Source organism: Bactrocera oleae, chromosome 4 (genome assembly GCF_042242935.1).
Source record: "Bactrocera oleae isolate idBacOlea1 chromosome 4, idBacOlea1, whole genome shotgun sequence".
Classification (NCBI taxonomy): Eukaryota; Metazoa; Arthropoda; class Insecta; order Diptera; family Tephritidae; genus Bactrocera; species Bactrocera oleae.
The window spans coordinates 69,379,545-69,401,602 of NC_091538.1; the positions used below are offsets into that span (position 1 = coordinate 69,379,545).

A 22,058-nucleotide genomic window follows, 5' to 3' on the forward strand; every position below is an offset into this window, starting at 1 on the left:
ATATTTTCAAGGCCAAATTTATAATAGGAATTTCCTAATCTTTAAGTATTAAAAACTCATAATTTCTTTACTCCGTATTAAAAATTCATAATTTCTTTACTCCATAATCTATATCTTAATTTTCTCCTTATTTACAATTTGTCATAATATTTCTATTATTCTATGCATACGTATTTGCATATTACATACAAAAATAGATAACAGAACTCAAATTTGCGATCGCATTGAAACCGAGCGCTCTTGCAACCATTCAAAGAATTTGAAAGTGAAAAGGAATGCTGAGTTGCGTATCAGCGAGCTGTTACGAACAAGAACACAAAGCGTGCCACCCGAACACGAGTGGCACGGTCCCTTCGTCTTTCCTCGTCGTCCCCTCGCCCACAATAAACTGGTTTGAGACTCTTTTGCGTCCCAATGTGAAACGGCTCTAACAGAACTCAAATTTGCGATCGAATTCATTTGAAACCGAGCGCTCTTGCAACCATTCAAAGAATTTGAAAGTGAAAAGGAATGCTGAGTTGCGTATCAGCGAGCTGTTACGAACAAGAACACAAAGCGTGCCACCCGAACACGAGTGACACGGTCCCTTCGTCTTTCCTCGTCGTCCCCTCGCCCACAATAAACTGGTTTGAGACTCTTTTGCGTCCCAATGTGAAACGGGTCCAAGCGACATACTATCGCTCTTTTTTGTAAGCGTCATATATCATTCTCTCCAATAACCAATAATGAGCACTTCATCGCTTCCCCTTTAAATAATACCGGGGTCTGCTCAGCGGCCCTGCAAACGTCCGACAATATTCAGCCCGTAACTTCGTTACATCTCATTTACGCAGTTTGCATTCAACTAACCCAACTTCGATGATTTTTTAGTATTGTTGTATTTTTATATAGCCAATAATAGTAGCGTATTAATCTAATAATTTATGATAACGTTTACATTAACGTTCCTCGTTCACTCCTTGTATATCACAGCTGTTTAGTTACATGAAATTTTATTTTTTTTATTTATTCTGTCTTCACATTTTAAAAGGGTTCACGCAATAAACCAGATAAAACCGACACTGCCGTTTCTCCGGAGTTTATCTGTTGGATAAAAGAGCTCTCACTTGCTTGAAAAATAGCTCTCTTCTTCTCTTCTATTACCTTCTCTTCTTTTCTCTGCATCTGAAAGATCAAATCGATATCTCTTTTAAAAACAATTTACTCTAGGATTTACAATTATATCTTCTAATTCATTCTTATCAATGCCGGTACTATTAAGGTGGCTCTGTAATGATTTTAATTTCCTTAAACTTTTGTGAAATTTTTTTAATGTCAAATATGAACCGGGTTTTTTGGCGTTATCTATTATAAAGTACTGGCAATTAAAAAGTTTACTTAAAATCAAGATGTCTTCAATTTATTTCTTCAAAAAAAATAAAACTAAAATTCGAAATCTTCTAAATGACTTTTCCTCTTTATCATAAAAACAACCAATAGTTTTTATACAAATGTTGCCGTAAATGGTTTTACATTTACAAAACGCTTTATTGGAGATTGAAATTTTTCTTTTGCTTCACACATTGCATACATATATTTTCCATTCTCTGATTATAATTTACAAAATATTTGTATTTAGAAAAAGTTTACAGTAAATAATATTTTTTCTCTTATTATTATTTTTATATATTTTTTATCATATTTGATTTTGATGATCTGTTCATTGCATATCCCTGACATTTGTTTGCGTTTGCATTGAATTTGTCATGCCGCCATCACTACCTCCACCACCGCCACCGCCGCTATTATTCTTATCACGATTTTGTTTGGCAGCCATTGATGACGACAAGATATTGCTGACGCCATCAGCATTGCCACCACTGGTATCCTTATCTGCTGCATTTTCCGCCATTTTTTCATCTCCTACCACATTCGAGTCCCGGTCGAAGAGGTAGCTGCCACCTAATGGACGTGGCGGTCGGCTACCGTAGGAAGAGCTGTAAGAGGTGAGAGGAGTAGAAGCCTTCTTTAAATTATTTTACCCATTCACTGTGAGATTACAAGCAGGTGCCAACGAAATTCGTCTCTTATTTGTTAGATTAATGTGTTTTGTTATGGTTAGCAGGTTTAGGGACAAATAAGTGATTTCTTAAAGAAAACATGGAGGATAATGAAAACAAAAATTTCTGGAACAGTGAGATACTATTTTCGATTTGCAATTGCGTTCCTAGTGTTAAATTTTATTTTTTGGAAGGAGAGGTCGATAATTATAGAAGTTTTCGTTCTATATGGACTTCCTTCACGAATTTCATCTTGTGGTAATCAAAGCTGTCTTCGATTCACCAAGCGTTGGAGAGAAGCGAATCGAACAAACTATACCAGTTGTTCAACCAAACTGGCACTACGGTTTTTATAAAGAATTACAATTTCTTTGAAGTCTAAAGTAGATAAAATGTGTAGAAAAAATCACAATAATAAATCTGGTGTAAAATTTGTAAAAGAAAACTTGATAACATTGAAGATAGCGGTTATACCACTTTAATGAGTTATCTCTTGTATCGAATTCAACTCGCTAACTTAGTTGTTGCTCTTGCATACAATTTTTTTTGACAAGAGAGCTACGATAGCGAGCAAAGAAATCACCAATCGAAGACAACTAATATAAACCAACACCTCATCAAACACCAACAACTACAACTTACCTCTGCGGATCCCTGTCACGCTCACGCTCCCGCTCATGTCCTCTATTCTCATCCCTACCGTTCCCCCGTGCACTTGACGCTTTATCGCGCTCATCTACATAGTTCCAACCTTGACTACTACTAGAATTACTGCTATTATTTGCACTTGTGTTGCGTGTTGCAGCGCCTGCGCCGCTTCCACTACCGCCACTTCCATCGCTACGACTACTTCCCGCACCATAACTGTAACCGTAATCATAGCCATGTTGGCTAGTTATGGGCCGAGAGGTTACTTGTGTTGTACTACCAGCGCTGCCTCCTCTGGAAGCGTAGGGACAATCAGTGACCCGTACGCCACAGGGTGAAGAGGAAGCGCGCTGATCGTAGCCAGATTTGCTGCTCGGGAAACGTTGACGATCGTTATCTTCGCTCGCGAAATAATAACCGCGTCCGGAATTGTCAAATCCCGATTGCCCTCTACAGTTGCGTTATAAGTGGAGCAACGGGGCAGAGCGTTGGCATAAATGATGCCCAATTTGTTGTAAAGGTTTGCGTGTGCGTTTGCGTGCGTTGAAAGCGGTGGTTTTGTTGTTACCATACATATCATACATTCACACACATATATTTGTATATTTGTTTAGTTGAGAAAAATTCAAGTGCAACAAAGTGTAGAGTCAGCGGTAAGGCAGAGAGTTTTTGGTGTTGTTGTTTGACACATACATATGTACATATTAAAATTTAGTATTGTTGTTGTTTTGCAGTATTTTTACAGTGACGGTAGTAAAGACAATATGCAATGAGAATAAGAAGAGAGAAATTGCATATTTAAAATATAAGTAAAAAGTGGTTAAAGGCGAAACATACATACATATATACAAACCTATATGTAAGAGTTAAAAACATTTACTACGACATACATTTGCAAAGCAAAAAAATGTACAAAAAATGTCAATAAAATACGACACATTACCTGTAGGTTTCATCCCAAGGACGATAATTGCGGTAATCATAACGCGATGAGGAGGAGCGATCGTAGTAGTCACGATCATAGGCGCTACCGCGTGGACGCTCATAATAACGATCTGGCAGAATTTAATTATTATTATATATATAAAAATAAGGAATTAAATCCAAAATACTACCACGAGAATAATCGCCATAACGATCCTGATCGTATCCACCACGGCGATCGTAGCGATCATAACCACGTGTATCATATCGATCGTAGGTGCGCGAACCTACGCGATCATCTCTAAAAAAAAAATAAAGTAGAGAACATTTCAGTTATTAGAAAAGCTAAAAACTCGCAAAATCATATGTACACTACTACACACATGCATATAAATATGTATGCATACCATTTCTAAGCAGTAAGCGGAACAACACTACAGGCGATCATAAAAGCGCTGAACAATAAATTACTATAGATGACGTAATACTCATCATTCAAGCTTCAATATAATTATTTCAAAGTCGAAGCAAAAATAAAACTAAAAAAAACTGTTAACTTCGGCTGCACCTAAGCAATAATACCTTTCACAGGTGGATTTCTTATAGCATATTAGGTGCTAAAAAGTTATCTTGATTGGCCGCTATATGCTATAGTGCTCCGATATCGACGGTTTCAACTAAGTAGCTTCTTGGAGAGAAAAGGAGGTGTGCAAAATTTCAAACCGATATCTCAAAAACTGAGGGACTATTTTGCGTATATACAGACGGACATGGCTAAATCGATTCAGCTCGTCACGCTGATCGGTTATATATACACTTTTTAGGGTCTCCGACGGTCTTCCTTCTGCGACTTAAACGTTGCTTACAACAATGATTTACTTTAAATGCAACCACTAGTTTTTTACGCCTTTATAGTTTTCAACTAGATTTAGAACGTATTTAATATTCAAATATTTTTCCAATATGGTAAAAATATTTGTATCTCTACTCACCTGTCACGATAATATGAAGATGCCATGGAAGAAGACGAAGAATAACGATCATAATCTGGTCGATAACGATCTTCCGAGCGATAGCGGTCTTCTGAACGATAACGATCATCATAACGATCGTATGGATAATACCTAAAGAAATAAAAAATGAAAAGTTTCATAAAAATTTTAGTACGAGAGTGTTAAATAAATAATATTTTCCTATTATATATCTAACTCTAGAAAATGACAATGTACATACCAGTTGTCCGACGAACGACTGGAGTAAGCGCCGGTTCCAGAGTAACGACTGCGATCATCGCCGTAGCTAAAATTTTAAATGAGAATTATTTTAAATTTTCATAATTTTTTCTCAGCTTTTCATTATATACGCACCGATCTTCGTAGCAACGTACGCATCTCGATTGTCTGCTCTTACGGTATATTGATCCCAAAACACTTTCTGAAGGTGGCGCCGCTGCATTATCGCCACGATTCGAATCGTACAATTGCACAGCCGAAGAATGCGCGTTGACGGAAGTTTCTTGTTGTTGCGCTGCTAAGGTTAGCGTTAGCCATTCTTGATGCAGCAGTAAGGCTAACCATACAAGCTAAATTGAGTGAAAAGCGAATCGATTATAGATATGTATTCAAGGAGTTTGAGCTGATCGAATATTTTTTCTATACATTAATTCAGTTTGAATATACGGGGATTAACACAACTGAAAAATTTTAATTCAATACGAGCTGAGTTGAATGGTTCAAAATACATCTACTCTCAGAAGGTTTTAAAACCCTTTCGACTAAAACCTGCAGATGCTTGGTGTCTATATCAAGCCTTTGAGTATAAATTTGAATATATCTGCTGAATATTCCAAATAACCAAACTATATTCATTCTCTCATTGACAGAACAAAACGCCTAGCAGTTAGATTTATATTTATTTTAGGAGACTGTAAAGTTCGCGCAATTTCGGAGCCGTGAAATGATTAGCGTTTTTTTCTTACAACATTTTTTCTTAGAACATGGTACAGGATAAAATAATGCGGAATTCTATACACGCAGGTTTTTGCTCTCGACTAATAACCAAAAGCCATAAAGTTTTGTTAATTTTTCGCTAACTCATGTGGCCTCATTAAACTCATTTTGTATATCAAAATTTTATAAGTAAATATGTATAAACGGTGTGTACTAGTTTCTAGTAGTCGATGGAAATACCATTAATTCATATACTATGTTATGTATGGAGGAACAAACACGAATACTTTGTCGAAAATGGGGGTAATAATCTAGTTATCGATCGATCTTCATGCCAGTGAACTCGCCAATTTTGACTGCTTTCGTCGAACGCGCAGGCATTTGTTCAATTTAATTTCACAATTCAACAGTTATTTGGGGCAAATGCGGCAGCGATTTCAAGACTATGCCACGATATGGAATATCTGCAATTATGAAAATAGATATTGGCCAGCAAAGCAACGATCGCTAACGAGTAATCTCGGGCCCAAAAGTTAGGAAAAGCTGCACGAACAACGCGCGACAGAATGTCAATCAGCACAGCTCACACTGAGGCATGTCTGCTGTAATTGTGTAACGATATTATGGCCATAATTTTGCATATATGTATGTGTGTGTGTGTGTGTGAATATATGGCGCATTAACAGTTAAGCGAATGAGTGCGTTTAACACTTTGCTGAATGGACACCGTTGTCATCGCCACGACCACAATCGGCGGTCACAAAACTGTCTGTGTCAGCGCTATTACCATTAACCACTCACCGGATCTAATTAATGCAAGTAAAGTAAATATGTAGCATACACATACATACATATACATAGTATGTACATTATGTATTCATTTTGCCACAATTATTTGGTTATAAATTTGGCTTATATAAATACAAAAGTTATTGTTTAAATTTTTTAACGCCATTTTTTGTGCCTTATTGTTTTTGTTGTCGCTCGCATTTTTATGAAATTATGATAAATAACATTGACATCATTCTAAGCGCGCAGCGTCAACAGCCCTGAGGGACGCTTAGGCCGTTTCAATGGAAAATATACTACATTTTTATTTAGTGGCAACAGCAAATACGACAAAAACAATACACATACATACATACATAAAATCAAATCGAATAGTCAGGCAATTGGTCAAAATGTTGAAATGGTGCGCCCGCGCACGCTCTCCACGCATTGCTAGTCAAGCATCAGGAGCCACTTCCGCTCATGTTGTGGTATAGAAAATATTTACGAATATGCAAAACATACTCACTAGTACCTTTGCACCTTTACGCATATATGTAGGTATATATTACATACATATATGGAATGTGGAATGAGAATCTATGTATATAGTCATAATAGGAATATACTCGTATATGTACACATGTACCTATAAACAAGCATGTGGCCCATAGTGGTAATTTGCGCGGGAGCTTAAACATGTACTTTGGATTTTTAAAACTTTCGTTTATTCTATAGTTCATTTTGTTTCTATGATAAGTCTATTAGACAAAGTCAATTCAAATGTTTATAGGGAGGTAAATGATAATTGTTTTACTGCCGGTAGTCATTCATTTGAATGTAGAAAATAAAAGTGTTTCTCAACACTATGATAAATATGGGCTTTCCAACATTGTGTTAATCGCTTTAGGTACATTAAGTATATTAGGTTACAGTGAAGGTTCTCACGTAATCTCAAACAGATTTCGGGATATTTATGACAGCGTTGCCAACTATCTCTCAACTACACAAGGTACACATTTTTCATGTAATACCAGCAGTTTAGAGTCATCATTTATTACCATCTCAGCCTGTCAAGAGATCTAATCTTGTGGATATTTGAGTTCAAGATTTTTTTTTTTTAATTTTATCCATTTGAATCATTGGTTGACGATAAAAAATATTTTTCTTAGATTGGTACAAACTTTTTATGTGTGGAGTGTGTGAAGTTTGATATATTTGCTGTATGTGACATGTATGTCAATTAGTGTGGTGTGGAAACGTCAAAAGTTTATCAGGCGATTTTTACCATAGAAAAAATTTAATAACGAATTTGTTGATAATTTTATGTTTTCAATGGAATCACGGCTACGTAATCGTTGAAAATGTTGCAAAATTGTTTTGAGGAGTCTACTTTATCACAAACATAAGCATATGAGTGACAGAAAGCATTCAATTTAGGTCTTGAAGTCATAGAAAAATTGCCTCACGCGAGTTGTTCAAACACCTCTGAAGAAACAAGACTTTAAAATTAGCGTGTTGGTACCAGAGAGCTGGCAGAGAAGCTCAACGTCTCTTATGATCGATTCAATACATTTTGGTTTTGGGTATGAATCGTGATCAAAAGACCTGAATCTTTTGCAAAAACGACGTCGAGTAGAAGTCGCAAAACCGATGCCTGGCAACGTAGTTGAGAACCCTACAGTCATCAAACTGGTGACAAGATGTGTGTTTATGAATATGACGTCGAAATAACAATCTAGTGAATGGCGCTTCCAAAATGAGTCCAAATCGACAAAACCCGAATTCGCTGAAGATACTATATTTCATCCTAGCCGAGGCTTATACCAAAAGTTGGGAAAATTGGATTAAGCATTGGCATACTTGTATTGGCTCAAGAGCCTATTTTGAAGCCTATGCTAAATATTTGTATTAAAATAAGTGAAAATGATGTTGGTCAGTCCGGGTCAATTTTGACAAATGGTATTAACAACAATGTCTTTTCCTCTAAACGCTGCCTATATACCCAGTTGACTGAAAGTTAGTAGCTAATATTAACTTTCAGTATTCCTACATATGAAACTTAGCTCAGGAATTTTAAACTAAAACCTATAGATCTTAATTTTTTTTAGATATTAGTCTGTAAACCAAGTAAAATGCATACATTTTTTGATTTAAAAATTAATAAAATTCTAAGAAGGAAATTATCCAAAAAATATTATAGATAATCATACAAAATACATTTAAATTAAAAACGTAAAATATTAGATTACAAACTTTTCATCTAATTTAAAAATATAACAAATCTCAATAGTTTGCTATGTTATGTAAATGTTCTAAAAAGAAAACCATTATCTAATGTTTACGTTAGGTAAAAGATATGGTTTGCAAAAGCTCTGATGCAGAAGATGATGAAAGTCCCTGAAAGTCAACATAAAAACATTACGTTTTGAAATTTATTATTATGGCAGTCCTTACGATATAAGCTAAAGTATAGATGTTCGGCAAATTAATTTACTGTTATAACTTTACCAAACAGTCTAAAAACGTATATATTTGATAAATTGACCGCCAAGCGGTAATCTTATGGTCAATTACTTAATGAAAAAGTTCTTTTCAAAAACATTATATTGTTTTAAATGTAACTTCAAAAATTTAGGAATTATGCTTATGCTTTATTCCACTTCCACACCGACACTGTCTCTCTCCAAAGTGCCTACTAATAAACTAGACTAAATCTGCATTAATTACCTAACCTAACTAACACAAATTTCCTGGTATTTTTCAATATATCCACAGCTTTGACTTTTACATACCACATTTAGTTGTTTCATCCTTATTCCTTAAAGCGAACGACGCTCACTGCGCACAATTCAAAATTTCTATTTTAAAAAACACAAATGCAAGTTTCCTTCTTTCTTCACTTTAACACCACATTTGTCCAACACTTTGCATTCACGGCGAATTGTCTTTAGTTGTCTTAATTTAGAATATTTTAAGCACTACTCATTCAAAGCCTCAGGCGATATGAAATTGGGTAAGTCAGAATGTTAAAATTAGTTAGTCTGCGTGCGAGCTGCTGACTTTCTTGTTTTGTAAACACACTGCGAATGCGCGCATCCCGGCTCTTGGTCTGGTATTTATTTAATATTTTCCTCTTTGCCATCCATCCATCAGTTAGCCGCTTAATAGCATTGTAATAATTTTTGGTAGCTTAGTTTGGCTCAAATCATTTTGGCATAGCATTAATGTTGTTTTTGTTGTTAACGACGAACCGAAGAGAAGCCGTGCGCAGCGACCTGAGTGGATCAGAGACCGAATTAACTGCGCAGGGCGGCTGGGTCTGTCTCTCCGCCAACGGCGAGAGCACATAATCTCCACCACCAATGATTTAATTCAATATTTTAGCCAGAATTAAAAAAAAAACGAAGTGCCGACTGAGCGTGGAAAAGTCGTTAGTTAAAATTCATAAAAATCATATGCAATAATTAGAGTAAGACTGGAGAGGATATAAAAACCAAATAAGCACAAACATAATAAAAATGTGGAAACTTTAATGAAAAAATCTGGGGTTTATACATGGTTGTCTACTTAAAAAAAGGTGACTATGCCGGGCTTCGGTATTTAAATGTATGTATGTATGCGCTTTTATGCGTATGTTAAGCGATTATATAAACATATGCAAATTTCCACCTAAATTACGTTGAAAGTTGGTATAAAAATCGTTTATTTCAAGGTCAACGACTTCATCACACTTTGAGTGGGATGAGTTAGATTTTTCATGAAAAGCGGATGTCGTGGATTTTCTGCGTTTTGCGGCGTGGTAAAATTAATAAAATTGAGTTAGGTGAATTAAGTGATTTCTTTCAAAATACTAATATTGAGAGGATAAGCGAAAATCTTGGAAAAGTTATGTTAAACACTTCAACAAATTAGATCTTGGAGGAAGAAGAGATCACTGCTTACAATCAAAACTTCTAAGTTTTTGACAATTTTGTGTAACTTGAAATTGGAAGGAACAATGTCACCTGAATTACTCGTTATAATAAATGGCTTTAGAATGGATAAACAAATGAGGTAAAATTCTATTCCATGAACAACACTTGCACTTAATAAACCTCATCTGTCTTACACCTAATGATGATTACAACCGATAAACCGCTTCCTGGAACGTTCAAGATACCATAAATATTTATCGACCTTTATGCGCTAGGTTTGGTGTACCATCCGATTAAATTTGACCCGCACTGACAGAAAAAAAACTATATTTTCACGTAATATAATAGAAGTCTTATTATTGCCTTCAAAATAGGCTCCTAAGTCATCCAACCATGCCAACGCTTAATCTAATTTTTCACACAGTTGTTATAAGCTTCGTCTGGAATGGCTGCTAGTGCCTTCAGCTTTTTTTTTTACGGTTTCGGCTAATTTTTGGAATGCCATTCGTTAGATTGCAGGTCTTTTGGTACGAGTCTAACATTGACACGATTCATACCCAAAACACTAACCAAAATCTGTTAAGTCGATTCGTAAGAGATGTTGAGATACTCTGCTTTGTCTTAGAGGCAAACACGATGATTTTCAACTTCACACGGATATAAAAAAAGGTTATACCAATCTGGGAAAAAGAATTGTCGATTCGGTTTATGTGTACACTTTAAATGGACCGCTTCGGGTCAAATTTGATCAGATATCTCATGGTATGGAATAATGTGCTGATACTAGCGAAAGAAGAAGGATTCCTCTGTGATGCATGCAGAGCAGCACTTGACTTCACTTGCTGTTTCGCATTAGAGCCAACCTCTTATACAAAATAAAAACAATTTGATTCACAGTGAACTTAGCGTTAATCCCTTAAGCGGCTATGGAGCTTACTGGGAGAACGAGGATCTCACGAAATGTTCCAAGATACTTCAGAAAGGCATGGAAAGACAGTGTGTGCGACGATATTGGTGATCCTTGACTAGGTGCAGAAGTAGGTGTCACCTTTTGATAACATAATTTTCGTAAATTTTCTAAAGTAAAATACTTTTTGGCAGATATTGTCAACTCCTGGTGGATAACAAATGTGAAAATAATTAGTTGGATCTTAAAATTTTATTTGTGAAGGAAGATCTGCATGCAATTATAGAACTTAATTTTCCTATAAGTGTCTGTATTCCTAAGAACGAGATCTAATTATTTGTTAGCGAACCCCCACTATTCTCAATCTGAATGACTCAATGGCTACAGTAACATTCTTTAAGAATTATTATGTTTTGCTTATCTATTCTCAGAAGTCTTTCCAATGTAAATATACATAATTGTATACCAAAATAGAAAACAATTTGCTAGTAAACACTTGTCTTTGCAAATTTTATTTTGTCCAATTTTCGTGGGTGTTGAACTCGTTACAATTTTCTAATTTCCTGACCGTGACCATGAATCCGGCTTCATCGCAACACGACAACGCAAGGCATCTCATTGCAAAATATTATATTTATGGACGCCTCTTTATTACGCGCTCGAATTATAAGGAATTTATTTATGACATAATGAACTTTACGGTACACTGCGGCAAATTGCCCAACTTAGGCGTGAACTAAGGCAAACACACATACATATTTACATGTGCTTGGGGTTAGTTGAGTAATGTGAAGTGCATTCACGTATTTGTTAGAATTCGTAGTGAGTAATTAATTTGTATACTTGCTAGGCGGATAAATATATACAAAATATTTTGTATGTGTGTATGTATGTACGTATGATAATATGTACGTATTAATAATAATATTAATAAAGATTATTGCTACCACATGTTGGTTTATGGCGCTGTGATACATATGTATGTATGTCACACAAACATGTATGTAATTGCTGGCGATACCATCGTATGATCAACGGACCTTAAAGAAGGTCATCGTATAGGCAAGTTCATCTATTACTATTTGGCGACATTTCCAAGTACTAATTATACATACAAATGCACGTAGCTTCAGAAAATAATCAAGTTCGAATTCTTGCATAAGTAAATACATGAACGAGAGAAAATCATAAAGAATTGAAGAGGCCTTTGACTTCAAGGTCATACTATTAACTTATTTATATGATTTGTTCAGCCTTTTAAGTCCTTCGTCGTTGCGGTACTTGAATCTTGTATAGTCTACTATAAGTAAGATATACTAGTCAGTATCAAATATAATCCAATTTGTTCTTATACTTAAAATTTACTTCAAAATTAATTTGTTTCGCGCCACTTACGCCAAGTCATGTAATTGACTTATTTAACAATATTTTTGTCTGTCTTATTCTAGTTTGTTAAGTTTTTTATGTCTTAAGGACGTAATTGCAGAGCAATATCTTTAATGGGTGTTTGAGCAATTGTCGCTAACACCCTTACTAACAAGTGTAGGTGCACTGAACAGTTCTATGACTTTCCAGTAATTTACATTATTGTCTCAATGCCGAAACAAGAAAGGAATTTTGGCCGATTTTTCTGATTTTTGCAGCCATACCGCGTACTTGTGCGTATTTTAAAGATAAATTGTTCCTAAAGTTATTATAAATATTTTTTTTTTACGAATTTTCTATCTCTTGATTAAAGTGGTTCTCACTTTTGAAGGTTTTTTTACTATTCAACATGTATAAAAAATTCTAATAATGGTTTTCGATTAACCTTCAGTCAGTGGGAAACTAATCAAAAGAATTTCATAAAATCCATTTCCGTTCAACGTCAAGCCATCTCAATTTGTTTGATTAACTCAAGGAATCAATCACAACACGGAGAAAAATCTCAAAAATAATAATTACAGAATTATCAGAAAGGAGCTCCCTCTCATACTTTGATATTAAGTATGTAGTTCCTTGAACCTTGTAAGTTATTGATAATAGATTAAAAATACGACCTAATTTGGGAAATTTTTACTTTCATTCATTTGATGAAGATAGACAAATCTGCCTTGGATCCAGAATTTTGGAACGTGGGCGAAGGTTTTGAAAAATTACTGTTATTTGGAGGAGAGTTTTGTAACCACAGATGTTGATAAAAATATGGACTAATACTACTACTTTTTAACATTTTCTTCTTTAGGGATGACTAATACGGGAAAATATTTTTAATGAAGTAGTTCAATATAATTATGTGTAATTTTGAAAAATACAAATTTTATGATAAAATCCTCGATTGTCAAAATATGAAAAAAACGAACCTACGGAAAAACTACAATATACAGCATTAACCTGATGCATTAGCGGTTTTGCCCAATCGGCTTTAGATCTTTATCCTGATATTGATCGATCAGTTTGTATGGCAGCTATATACTAAAGTGATTCGCTCTGAACAATATATTCGTAGATTGTTTTTGGTTGTCTTGGACCTTAATCCATGCCAAATTTCGTGAATATTTCTTGTCAAATAAAAAAGTATGTACCGGGACCAGATTTTGACCGATCACCTTGTATGACTGCTATATCTTATAGTGGTGCGATATCGGCGGTTCCGAGTAATAAGCAGTTTCTTCGAAAAACAAGAACGAGTATAACTTTGTTTACACTTTAAGGGTCCCTATTATTTAGATGTAATGAGATCAGTGACCCCTTTTTTACATTTTGTGGCATCAATGGCTCTTTCCTGTACTTATTTTCAAGTCAACAACCATTTTTTGCACTTAGCCAAGACAAAAACTTTGTTTACATTTGGAGTCAATGACCCCTTAATTTAAATCTTACGGGCCAATGGTTCTTTTGTTTACATTTAGCCAAGTCCACAACCTGATTTTACATTGAGCCAATTCAAAAAATGTTTTTCACATTTGGGTGAATGACCTATATGTGGGGTCAATGACCCCTTTGTAAACTGTTCAGATCGGACTACTATAGCGTATATTTGTCACACAAACTGACCGATCAGAAATAGGAGCCTAATAGAAAACTTTTTTTATTTCACAAGATATCTTCACACAATTTGGCATAAACCAAGGCAATTTAACAATTTTCTAACAAATTGTTTAGATCGGTTTACTGTAGAATACAGCCGTCGTTCAAGCTGACCAATCATGTTAGATTAGTCCGTTTAGTTTTATGATAGTAGCATGCCGAATTTAAGTACTTCTCCGAAGTTTTGTCAACTGAGATATACATATGTGATATAAACTCAACCGAAAGGCGTCAAATTTTATATCCCTGAAACATTTATTTACTGATTTATCGCATTTTTAGTAGTTTTTAATGTCGTGATGGGTTGGGAAATATGTATATTAAGCCTATTTGGAGGAATGGTCACAAAAACTTTTTAAAAAGTTTTATCCCAGATTGATACGATTCGTCGCACCAAATTATAGTTCTATATCTTAATTTGCGGCTTAGTTATGGTTTTCGATTATTGGCGTTTTGTGGGCATGGCAGTGGGCCGATTACAAAATTCTTATTGTAAAATCTGCCTACAATTTTATTTGATTGTAAAAACATTAATCTTTTTGAAATTCATTTGAAACCGACCGAATGAAATTGCTTGTTACAATATTTTGAATTGTTGTAAGCGACTTTTATTTCTGCAGAATATTAATTTCTTTGGCACACTCTGTTTTGCGCAGTGTTGTATCTATCAAATTTTTACCGAACTTGTACCCAATAAATAAATATTGGTAAAATAGATAGCTATTGATAAATGTTTACTATAATTGGTAGTTACTTTTAGTATTCAATTTATAGTGTTTCACTTTTAACTAACTTTTGAAGGATAAAGAATTTTACACCACATGTGTAATTGCATACGAACTGCTATATCGACGCATACCTTTCTACACAGTTGGCATCCAACAGCAACCCGTGTACGTTCATTTCGTTTGAACATTGATTCATCACCCAACAAAGCGGCGAAAAGAAGACAAAAACGCTGAGCAGTTTGTAAATTTTTCACGATCCTTTCTGTATTTACCTTGCTTCTCAACTAAAAGAAATTACAAAGGTTGTGTTTTTTGTTTCTGCGATAAATAAGATACGCACAACAGAAAAACAATACAAAGTGTTGTGATTTTTAAGAAATACAAAGGTAAGTTCAAGTGTTCTCACGCTCAATTAGAACTGTGCAACAAGTCGCTAAGTAAAAGAAAGAAAGAAATTTTATTGTGGTGATTCATTCGGTACTGCGTGACGACTTAGCTATTAGCACAGTTCTTTTGTGAGAGCTAGTGATTATTTTCGAGTTGTTTTATTATTTGGTATTCGCTTTATTCCAGCAATTGACGCACAAAGTTCGTAAGAACAACAAAATTAAAAAAATATGGAGAACCCAAATGAATTTCCTGCACCATCTGGATCAACTGAGTAAGAATGATGATTTATTTAATGTAGTGTGTGATAATTCATAAAATGTATAATCATTATATGTCAGTGTGTTATCAGTCCGCTAGACTTTAGTGCTATTATTGCAATTAGCACATATTCGCCATCTTGGCCAGTGCAATAGAATTGGTATCGTACATATGTTTGCACCTACAAAAATACGCACAAATATACTCGTATTTTCCTACTGTTTAGTTATCTTTAATACGTGGGTTGGTTTATTGCTGAAGACAATTTACATACAAACATAAAACTACGTGGATACAAATAACGTTTTATTAAAACTCCATTAGTGACTTCAGAGTGCAAAAATAGAATTAGTTAATATATGTGTGTACATAGCATACATTAATAATTTGTGTGGCTTTACTTCTAACCGTTGCCGGTATGACCTCAATGGCCTTAAAAAGTTAGCTGACATTTGTATTACACTTGGTATGACTACTTCGGTAATTCCATAAGGGCAAGTGGAGAAATAATTCACAGCTGGTGCTGCATGCAATCATTAGTTGCTTTAACGAGAATTGTATCGTGTATTTGTCAGCCTATTACTTGCGTACATATAATGAATACTTAATAGTTCTCGTGAAGAACATAGTCTAGCCAAATGTTTGTGTTGTCTGTGTATTGTACAAAATGTTTATACAGGGTGTTTTAGGTGGGTTAGCCGTTGTCTGACACGCTTCTCGCCGACAATTTCTGCATACGAAATGAAATGAACACCCTGTTATATTTAGTAATCTAACCCGTATAAAATTGTATAGTTTTCCTGTTTTACCCCCGCCTCCGAACTCTGCCAGTCCCAGCAACAATAATCAAGCGCAGAAGCGACTGCAACAAACCCAAGCCAAGGTCGATGAAGTGGTCGGTATTATGCGTGTGAATGTGGAAAAAGTTCTGGAGCGCGATCAGAAACTATCGGAATTGGGCGAACGTGCTGATGCGCTGGAAGCCGGTGCCTCACAATTCGAACAGCAAGCTGGCAAATTGAAACGCAAACAATGGTGGGCTAACATGAAAATGATGATCATTATGGGTGTTATCGGTGTGGTTCTCTTAATTATCATAATCGGTGAGTACAGATTGTTACATTTATATGTGTTGTAGTTGTACAGTAATATCAATTTCTTTGGCTGTGACAATTATACGTTATTATAAATGGTTTTTGACATTTGGACTGCGGTGCAATTTAATAAAAGGTTTCAGGGTATATTAATCGATATTTTTGTTATTAAAATTTTTAATGACTCTCTTTAATTAATTACGTTAAGGTGGTATTTTATTAAGGATTTCACATTACATGTATATAACCACATTTCTATAATTTATTTGAGTAATGTTTGAGTACAAATATTTTATTTCAATTTTTATTTATTAGTATATTAATCGACATACTTGTTTATTAAAGTTTTAAAAATATTTAATTTTTTATAAGAGGATTCATGTTACATACATAGCAATTTTATTTTTCTAACATTTTACTTTTGTTTGTTGGGTAAAAATGTTATGTAAAGTTTCTATTTATTATTTTCTTTTATTTTTTATTTATATAGTATTTGCTTTTATTTATTTGTTATGTGTTATTTTATTTATTTTTTATTTTTTTTTTAAATTTTTTTTTTGCTTGTGCAGTAAAAAATTGTATTTTATTTTTTCAATTTATACGAATATACGTTGTCTACTGTTCCATATAGCTGCATACACCTACTTAGTAATTATCAATACTAATTTGATTATTTTATTTTATGCGCAACAATATTTTATTGACTTAATTTTTCATTTCATTCTGTCAAGTTTAAACTTAACTGAACTTATCAGCTAACCAGGTAATCACTCTTATCAGTTCTGAATTCTGCTTTGTTTTCACATTTTCATTTGGTGTTTCGTTAACTTTATGGGGGTTTTTTTTTCATGAGAAACAAAATTTTTTGCGCTAAACTCAAAACTGTACCAAGCTGTTTTCGCAACATTTTTACTTTTTTATTTTCAGTTATGCTCTTTTATTAACCGGTACCAATTATCAGTTGAAGATCAACATTTAAATACATATATATTGAACATGTTCTCTATAAGTGTTTGTTTGTATCTATATATGTATGTGTTTAGTGCTTTCAGTTTCTTTAATTTAAAAATAAAAAGGGGTAAATAAATTTTTAAGTAGGAAAAGTAATAAAAGTTTGCACCGCCGCATTACGTCTGAAAGCCATTTTGTTCAAAATGTAAGTAAATCATTGCTAAATTCGTGTTGATTGAAAGATAACTGTTCTTCCTCTTTTGCTGCAATTTACACTCATAAAATTTTCTCCTCTCTCTCGTTTACAGTATCCTTCCTGCCATCCGGTGGTAGCAGCAATGAATCACATAACCAAATTCAAAACACGCCAGGAAATTAAAAAGCTCAGACCGCAGTGGCCTTACGATGATTCCTTGTTGTTTTGATTGAAAGCATTAGTCGTGATTTACAAAACGCACAAAATGCCAACGCACAATCAATAAGCATTGGATCGTTTCTTTAATACAGCTCTAACTGAATGTCTTTAAACAGTATACAAAAAAAAAAACATATATATATATACATAAATCATTATACATATATACAAGTACTTGTAATATACAAAATGTATGCCTTACATATACAACGGATATCTGAATGAAATTGTAATTTGAAATGTAAAACAAAACAAAGTATTGGTTTAATTTTGTGTTTGTTTAATTGTTTTGTAATATAAAAACGTTTGTCGTACTCTTAATTGTTAAAAAGCCGAAAATCCATTTGACATTTTTACATATTCAATATATTAAAACGATTTGTAAAACTATATTGCTGTTATATGTATATACAGAGCATACATACATATATATCTATATACATGTATATTTACATAAACAAAATTCTTTAATGCTGATTTTAGCGTTTTCGAAGTATTTACACAATATACATATTCTAACGGTGTATGAGAGAAACAAAAAATAACTATTTACAAAATGTAAACTATACACATACAAAATAAATTAAGCAACATTTTGGAAAACATTAAACGCGTTTATTACTCCACTAAGTAATAGTAATAGCATGGCAAAATACAATATGTAAAAAATATATATACATATACACATTTATATACATATACATGAGGAACATATTTATTTATAGAACAGCTGTTGTTTGACTTTTGTGTAAATTTTAACGAAATTTTCTTGTATACAATTACAAGAAGAAAAAAAAGAAGAGAACGTAAAGATAATCATTAACTTGAAGCTGGGTCGATGAACTTTATACACTATTTCTTTCCCTTTTTGTTCTTGGCTATTGGTATTATACTTTCATTGCTGCATCCAGTTCCACAAAGAGTAATATGCTCATCGAGAAGAGCGTCATGTAATTTATATAGAACAACGATCCATACATATGCGGACCATATGTGTCCATCCAAATAAACTCGGCACTGCTTATAGCTTTCGCACACATCAAGATGTACTGCAAATAATTTTTATACAAATTTTTATAAAATACTAAAGTAAATCGCATAATGCGTAACAATAATTTATTTGTTAATTTGTTGTACTGTGTAGTTGGTTATTGTATGAAAATCTTTTTTATTCAACAGATATCTTCACGAAATTTGGCATGGATTATTGTCCACGACAACAATACAATATTTGAAGAAACATTTCAGACTGGACCACTATATATAGCATATAACATAAGTGCCACACAAACTGAATGATCAAAATCAAGTTTTTGTATGGAAACTTCTTTATTTGTGAAGGGTATTCTAGCTTTGGTGCAACCAATGTTACCGTTTTTTCTTGTTATTTTTTTGTTTATAAACGCAACCTAAAAATAAATTTTTTGCCAAAAAAAAATTATCCAACGTAGACCAGCTCTTCATTTTCAATTTAAACCGTGCCTAAATCATGTTTTTTTTAACTTTAACTTTAAAAAGTGATGTTCTAAAAGATCTCCTTAGCGTTTTCCATAGAATCATGCGATTAGAAGTTAAGCCCAATCCAAGTTATATATAATATTAATTGAGCATTCATACAAGCGCCTTATATTATAAATTCTGTGTTGCTCATACGACATGGTGTACTGTATGAATGCTCAGTACATTTGATGCATCATTTTAAATGTGTATAACTTTAAAGTAGTAGTTTTGTGGTAAAAACCACATTTCTGTACAGCGTTAAATTTTATATTTGAATTCCCCTTCTCAAAGTTGTAGCTGTTAGTTTGCTAACCCAAATTAAATACATGAGGTACAATAGTTTAACTCGTTTAGGCACGGTTTAAATTAAAAATAAAGAGCTTGTTTCAATTGGATATTTTTTAGCGCAAAAACTGTATGTTTGTATGCTAGTTACACGTTTTATCTGAAATACTTACAAGTGACATGAAAAATGTCATTGTTAATGTCATAACCACATCGAAGTAAGGACTTTGCAGTGATATTCCAATTGTAATACCCATTGAGGCGACTAAAAAACAACGACATGTCCAAGCGAATATAAATGCCGGCTTATATACATAAAAATCCTGTAGGGAATAAAGCAAAATTACTGTCTTCCTTGTCATGCGCGTAAAATGAGTACTTACTTTTTTTGAATGCGCGATTAAGATGCCTGCTACTATGACAACTGTTGATATGAAACCCGAACTCATCAATTGAGTCAAATTGTATGAGGACAATGGCATTGCTACTGGGACGCTGGACAACTCAAGCTTCGGAAATATTAAAGTTAGTGGGTATATGTTGACCACATTTGTATGTATATATGTATATATATATATATATATATATATAGCCACCGTGCTGCTCAACTGCACTTATACTTTTAAGCAAAGACACTATCAGTAATCTGAATACTGTTCGCCGCTTTTTTTTATACCTACATGTGTGTCACGTTGAAGGACATCTGAGGATCATTTTTATTCACGATGTGCATACGTCACATTTACAACTCCTCCAACCGAAGATATTTAAGTACCATTTGTGAGCTAAAATTAACTTATTTCTGCTAGTCACCACGATCAGCATTATATTCAATTAAATTCAAAAATAATTTGTGCCACTGAGTACTTCGCCCATTCCCACTGTCGTCGAAAATGACTTCGCATTTAGTTGCTCGTGAAATAGTCTAGCACACTTTTAGGCGGTATAACTTCGACATAAACATATGTATGCGTAATATTCATAGCCTACTATTCAATATGTATAATCGAAAGTCACACAATAGACACACAAATTACTGTACCAATACAAATATGCTTACACATGTATATATTATATATATATATATATATATATATATATATCCTTCGGTTGGAGGAGTTGTAAATGTGACGTATGCACATCGTGAATAAAAATGATCCTCAGATGTCCTTCAACGTGACACACATGTAGGTATAAAAAAAAGCGGCGAACAGTATTCAGATTACTGATAGTGTCTTTGCTTAAAAGTATAAGTGCAGTTGAGCAGCACGGTGGCTTAGCTATATCCGGTATAGTATACTTTCAGGCAGTTATTGAACGTACCATTATTACTGTATAACAATAAAATACCGCCATATGTCGCCCCTTCGTTATGTCATCATAAAAGAATACCAAGGCGATCAGCATTGTGAAACTCAAGACAAACGGCAGCAATGAAATGCAGTAGTGCGCTCTCACATAATCGGCAATTGCGTCGCTGTAACAAAAGCAAAAACGAAAAAAAATGATAACAAATCAAAGCGTAATAATTTTAAGGGTTCAATGCACTTCGAAAGCACAATAAAAAATATACATACATTTTATATATCAATATCCACTGAGTAATGCTCACAACCAAGTAGCCAAGCGCGTGCAAATGCACCTCAACTATGAAGTCAGTGTGTATTTTACGCATGGCGAGTACACCCTCCGGCGTGTCGTCCTGCCACAGTGGAATTTTACCAAAAAACTGAATTTCTTCTTCTTCTTCAACTTTCACCACTGGTAATTTGTATTTCCTTAGCGCTTCAGCCGGAATATCATCCGGTTGCTGTCTATTATAAGCGGCGGCTTCGATCGCTACTGCAGCCGCCGCCGCGATGGTTGGCTGTGCGCCGATTACTTTTACCAACGGCATTGCACTTCAGAGTTCCTAAATCTTTATTATTTATATACAAAGAGAATTGTAACAGCAAACGCTTTTACACTTTGTTGACGTTCGATGTCAATGCTGTTCCCGATGTAATAAAAATTTACTATTGTTTTTGTTTTTGATTTTGTTTTTTTATGTAATTTATTTATGGTTTCTGTTTATTGGTGTGGCCACACCACACATATATAAATATATGTATATATGGTATATATAAAATGCTCCACCCTGTACATATTTGATAATGTTACACAGATATTGGCGCAGCGTCTTTTAGATTTGATTTTTCTTATAAAATGGGTCTTTA

The 22,058-nt window shown here is 34.0% G+C and overlaps 3 protein-coding genes across 7 annotated transcripts; 1 reads left to right on the plus strand and 2 right to left on the minus strand.

Moving 5' to 3' along the window:
• Window positions 1–1,479: 1,479 nt before the first annotated feature.
• LOC106615333 (uncharacterized) lies at window positions 1,480–15,209 on the minus strand. 3 transcript variants are annotated; one of them, XM_070108247.1, is made up of 8 exons: window positions 15,081–15,209; window positions 4,979–5,193; window positions 4,845–4,910; window positions 4,604–4,735; window positions 3,803–3,912; window positions 3,631–3,742; window positions 2,682–3,137; window positions 1,480–1,976 (listed from the first exon to the last, which is right to left on the minus strand). In XM_070108247.1, exons 1-8 carry the CDS (start codon window positions 15,135–15,137, stop codon window positions 1,700–1,702), a joined length of 1,425 nt encoding a protein of 474 aa, XP_069964348.1. In that variant the 5' UTR covers window positions 15,138–15,209; the 3' UTR covers window positions 1,480–1,699. The 3 variants fall into 3 exon arrangements, with proteins under 3 accessions (XP_069964348.1, XP_036226100.2, XP_069964349.1); XM_036370207.2 differs by lacking the exon at window positions 15,081–15,209 and adding an exon at window positions 9,124–9,464; XM_070108248.1 differs by having other exon boundaries at window positions 1,801–2,002.
• On the plus strand, window positions 15,150–18,667 carry Syb (Vesicle-associated membrane protein synaptobrevin). 3 transcript variants are annotated; one of them, XR_004977983.2, is made up of 5 exons: window positions 15,150–15,335; window positions 15,523–15,610; window positions 16,393–16,700; window positions 17,619–17,847; window positions 17,951–18,667. XR_004977983.2 is itself a non-coding variant. In XM_014231523.3 (4 exons), the coding sequence occupies exons 2-4, from the start codon at window positions 15,567–15,569 to the stop codon at window positions 18,019–18,021; spliced, it is 423 nt and encodes a 140-aa protein (XP_014086998.1). In that variant the 5' UTR covers window positions 15,153–15,335; window positions 15,523–15,566; the 3' UTR covers window positions 18,022–18,667. The 3 variants fall into 3 exon arrangements, 2 of the variants coding, with proteins under 2 accessions (XP_014086998.1, XP_014086999.1); XM_014231523.3 differs by lacking the exon at window positions 17,619–17,847 and having other exon boundaries at window positions 15,153–15,335; XM_014231524.3 differs by lacking the exon at window positions 17,619–17,847 and having other exon boundaries at window positions 15,156–15,335; window positions 16,429–16,700.
• Window positions 18,651–21,860, minus strand: LOC106615360 (uncharacterized). Its single transcript, XM_014231544.3, has 5 exons — window positions 21,420–21,860; window positions 21,166–21,319; window positions 20,226–20,351; window positions 20,016–20,165; window positions 18,651–19,106 (listed from the first exon to the last, which is right to left on the minus strand). Exons 1-5 carry the CDS (start codon window positions 21,737–21,739, stop codon window positions 18,945–18,947), a joined length of 912 nt encoding a protein of 303 aa, XP_014087019.2. The 5' UTR covers window positions 21,740–21,860; the 3' UTR covers window positions 18,651–18,944.
• Window positions 21,861–22,058: the final 198 nt, after the last annotated feature.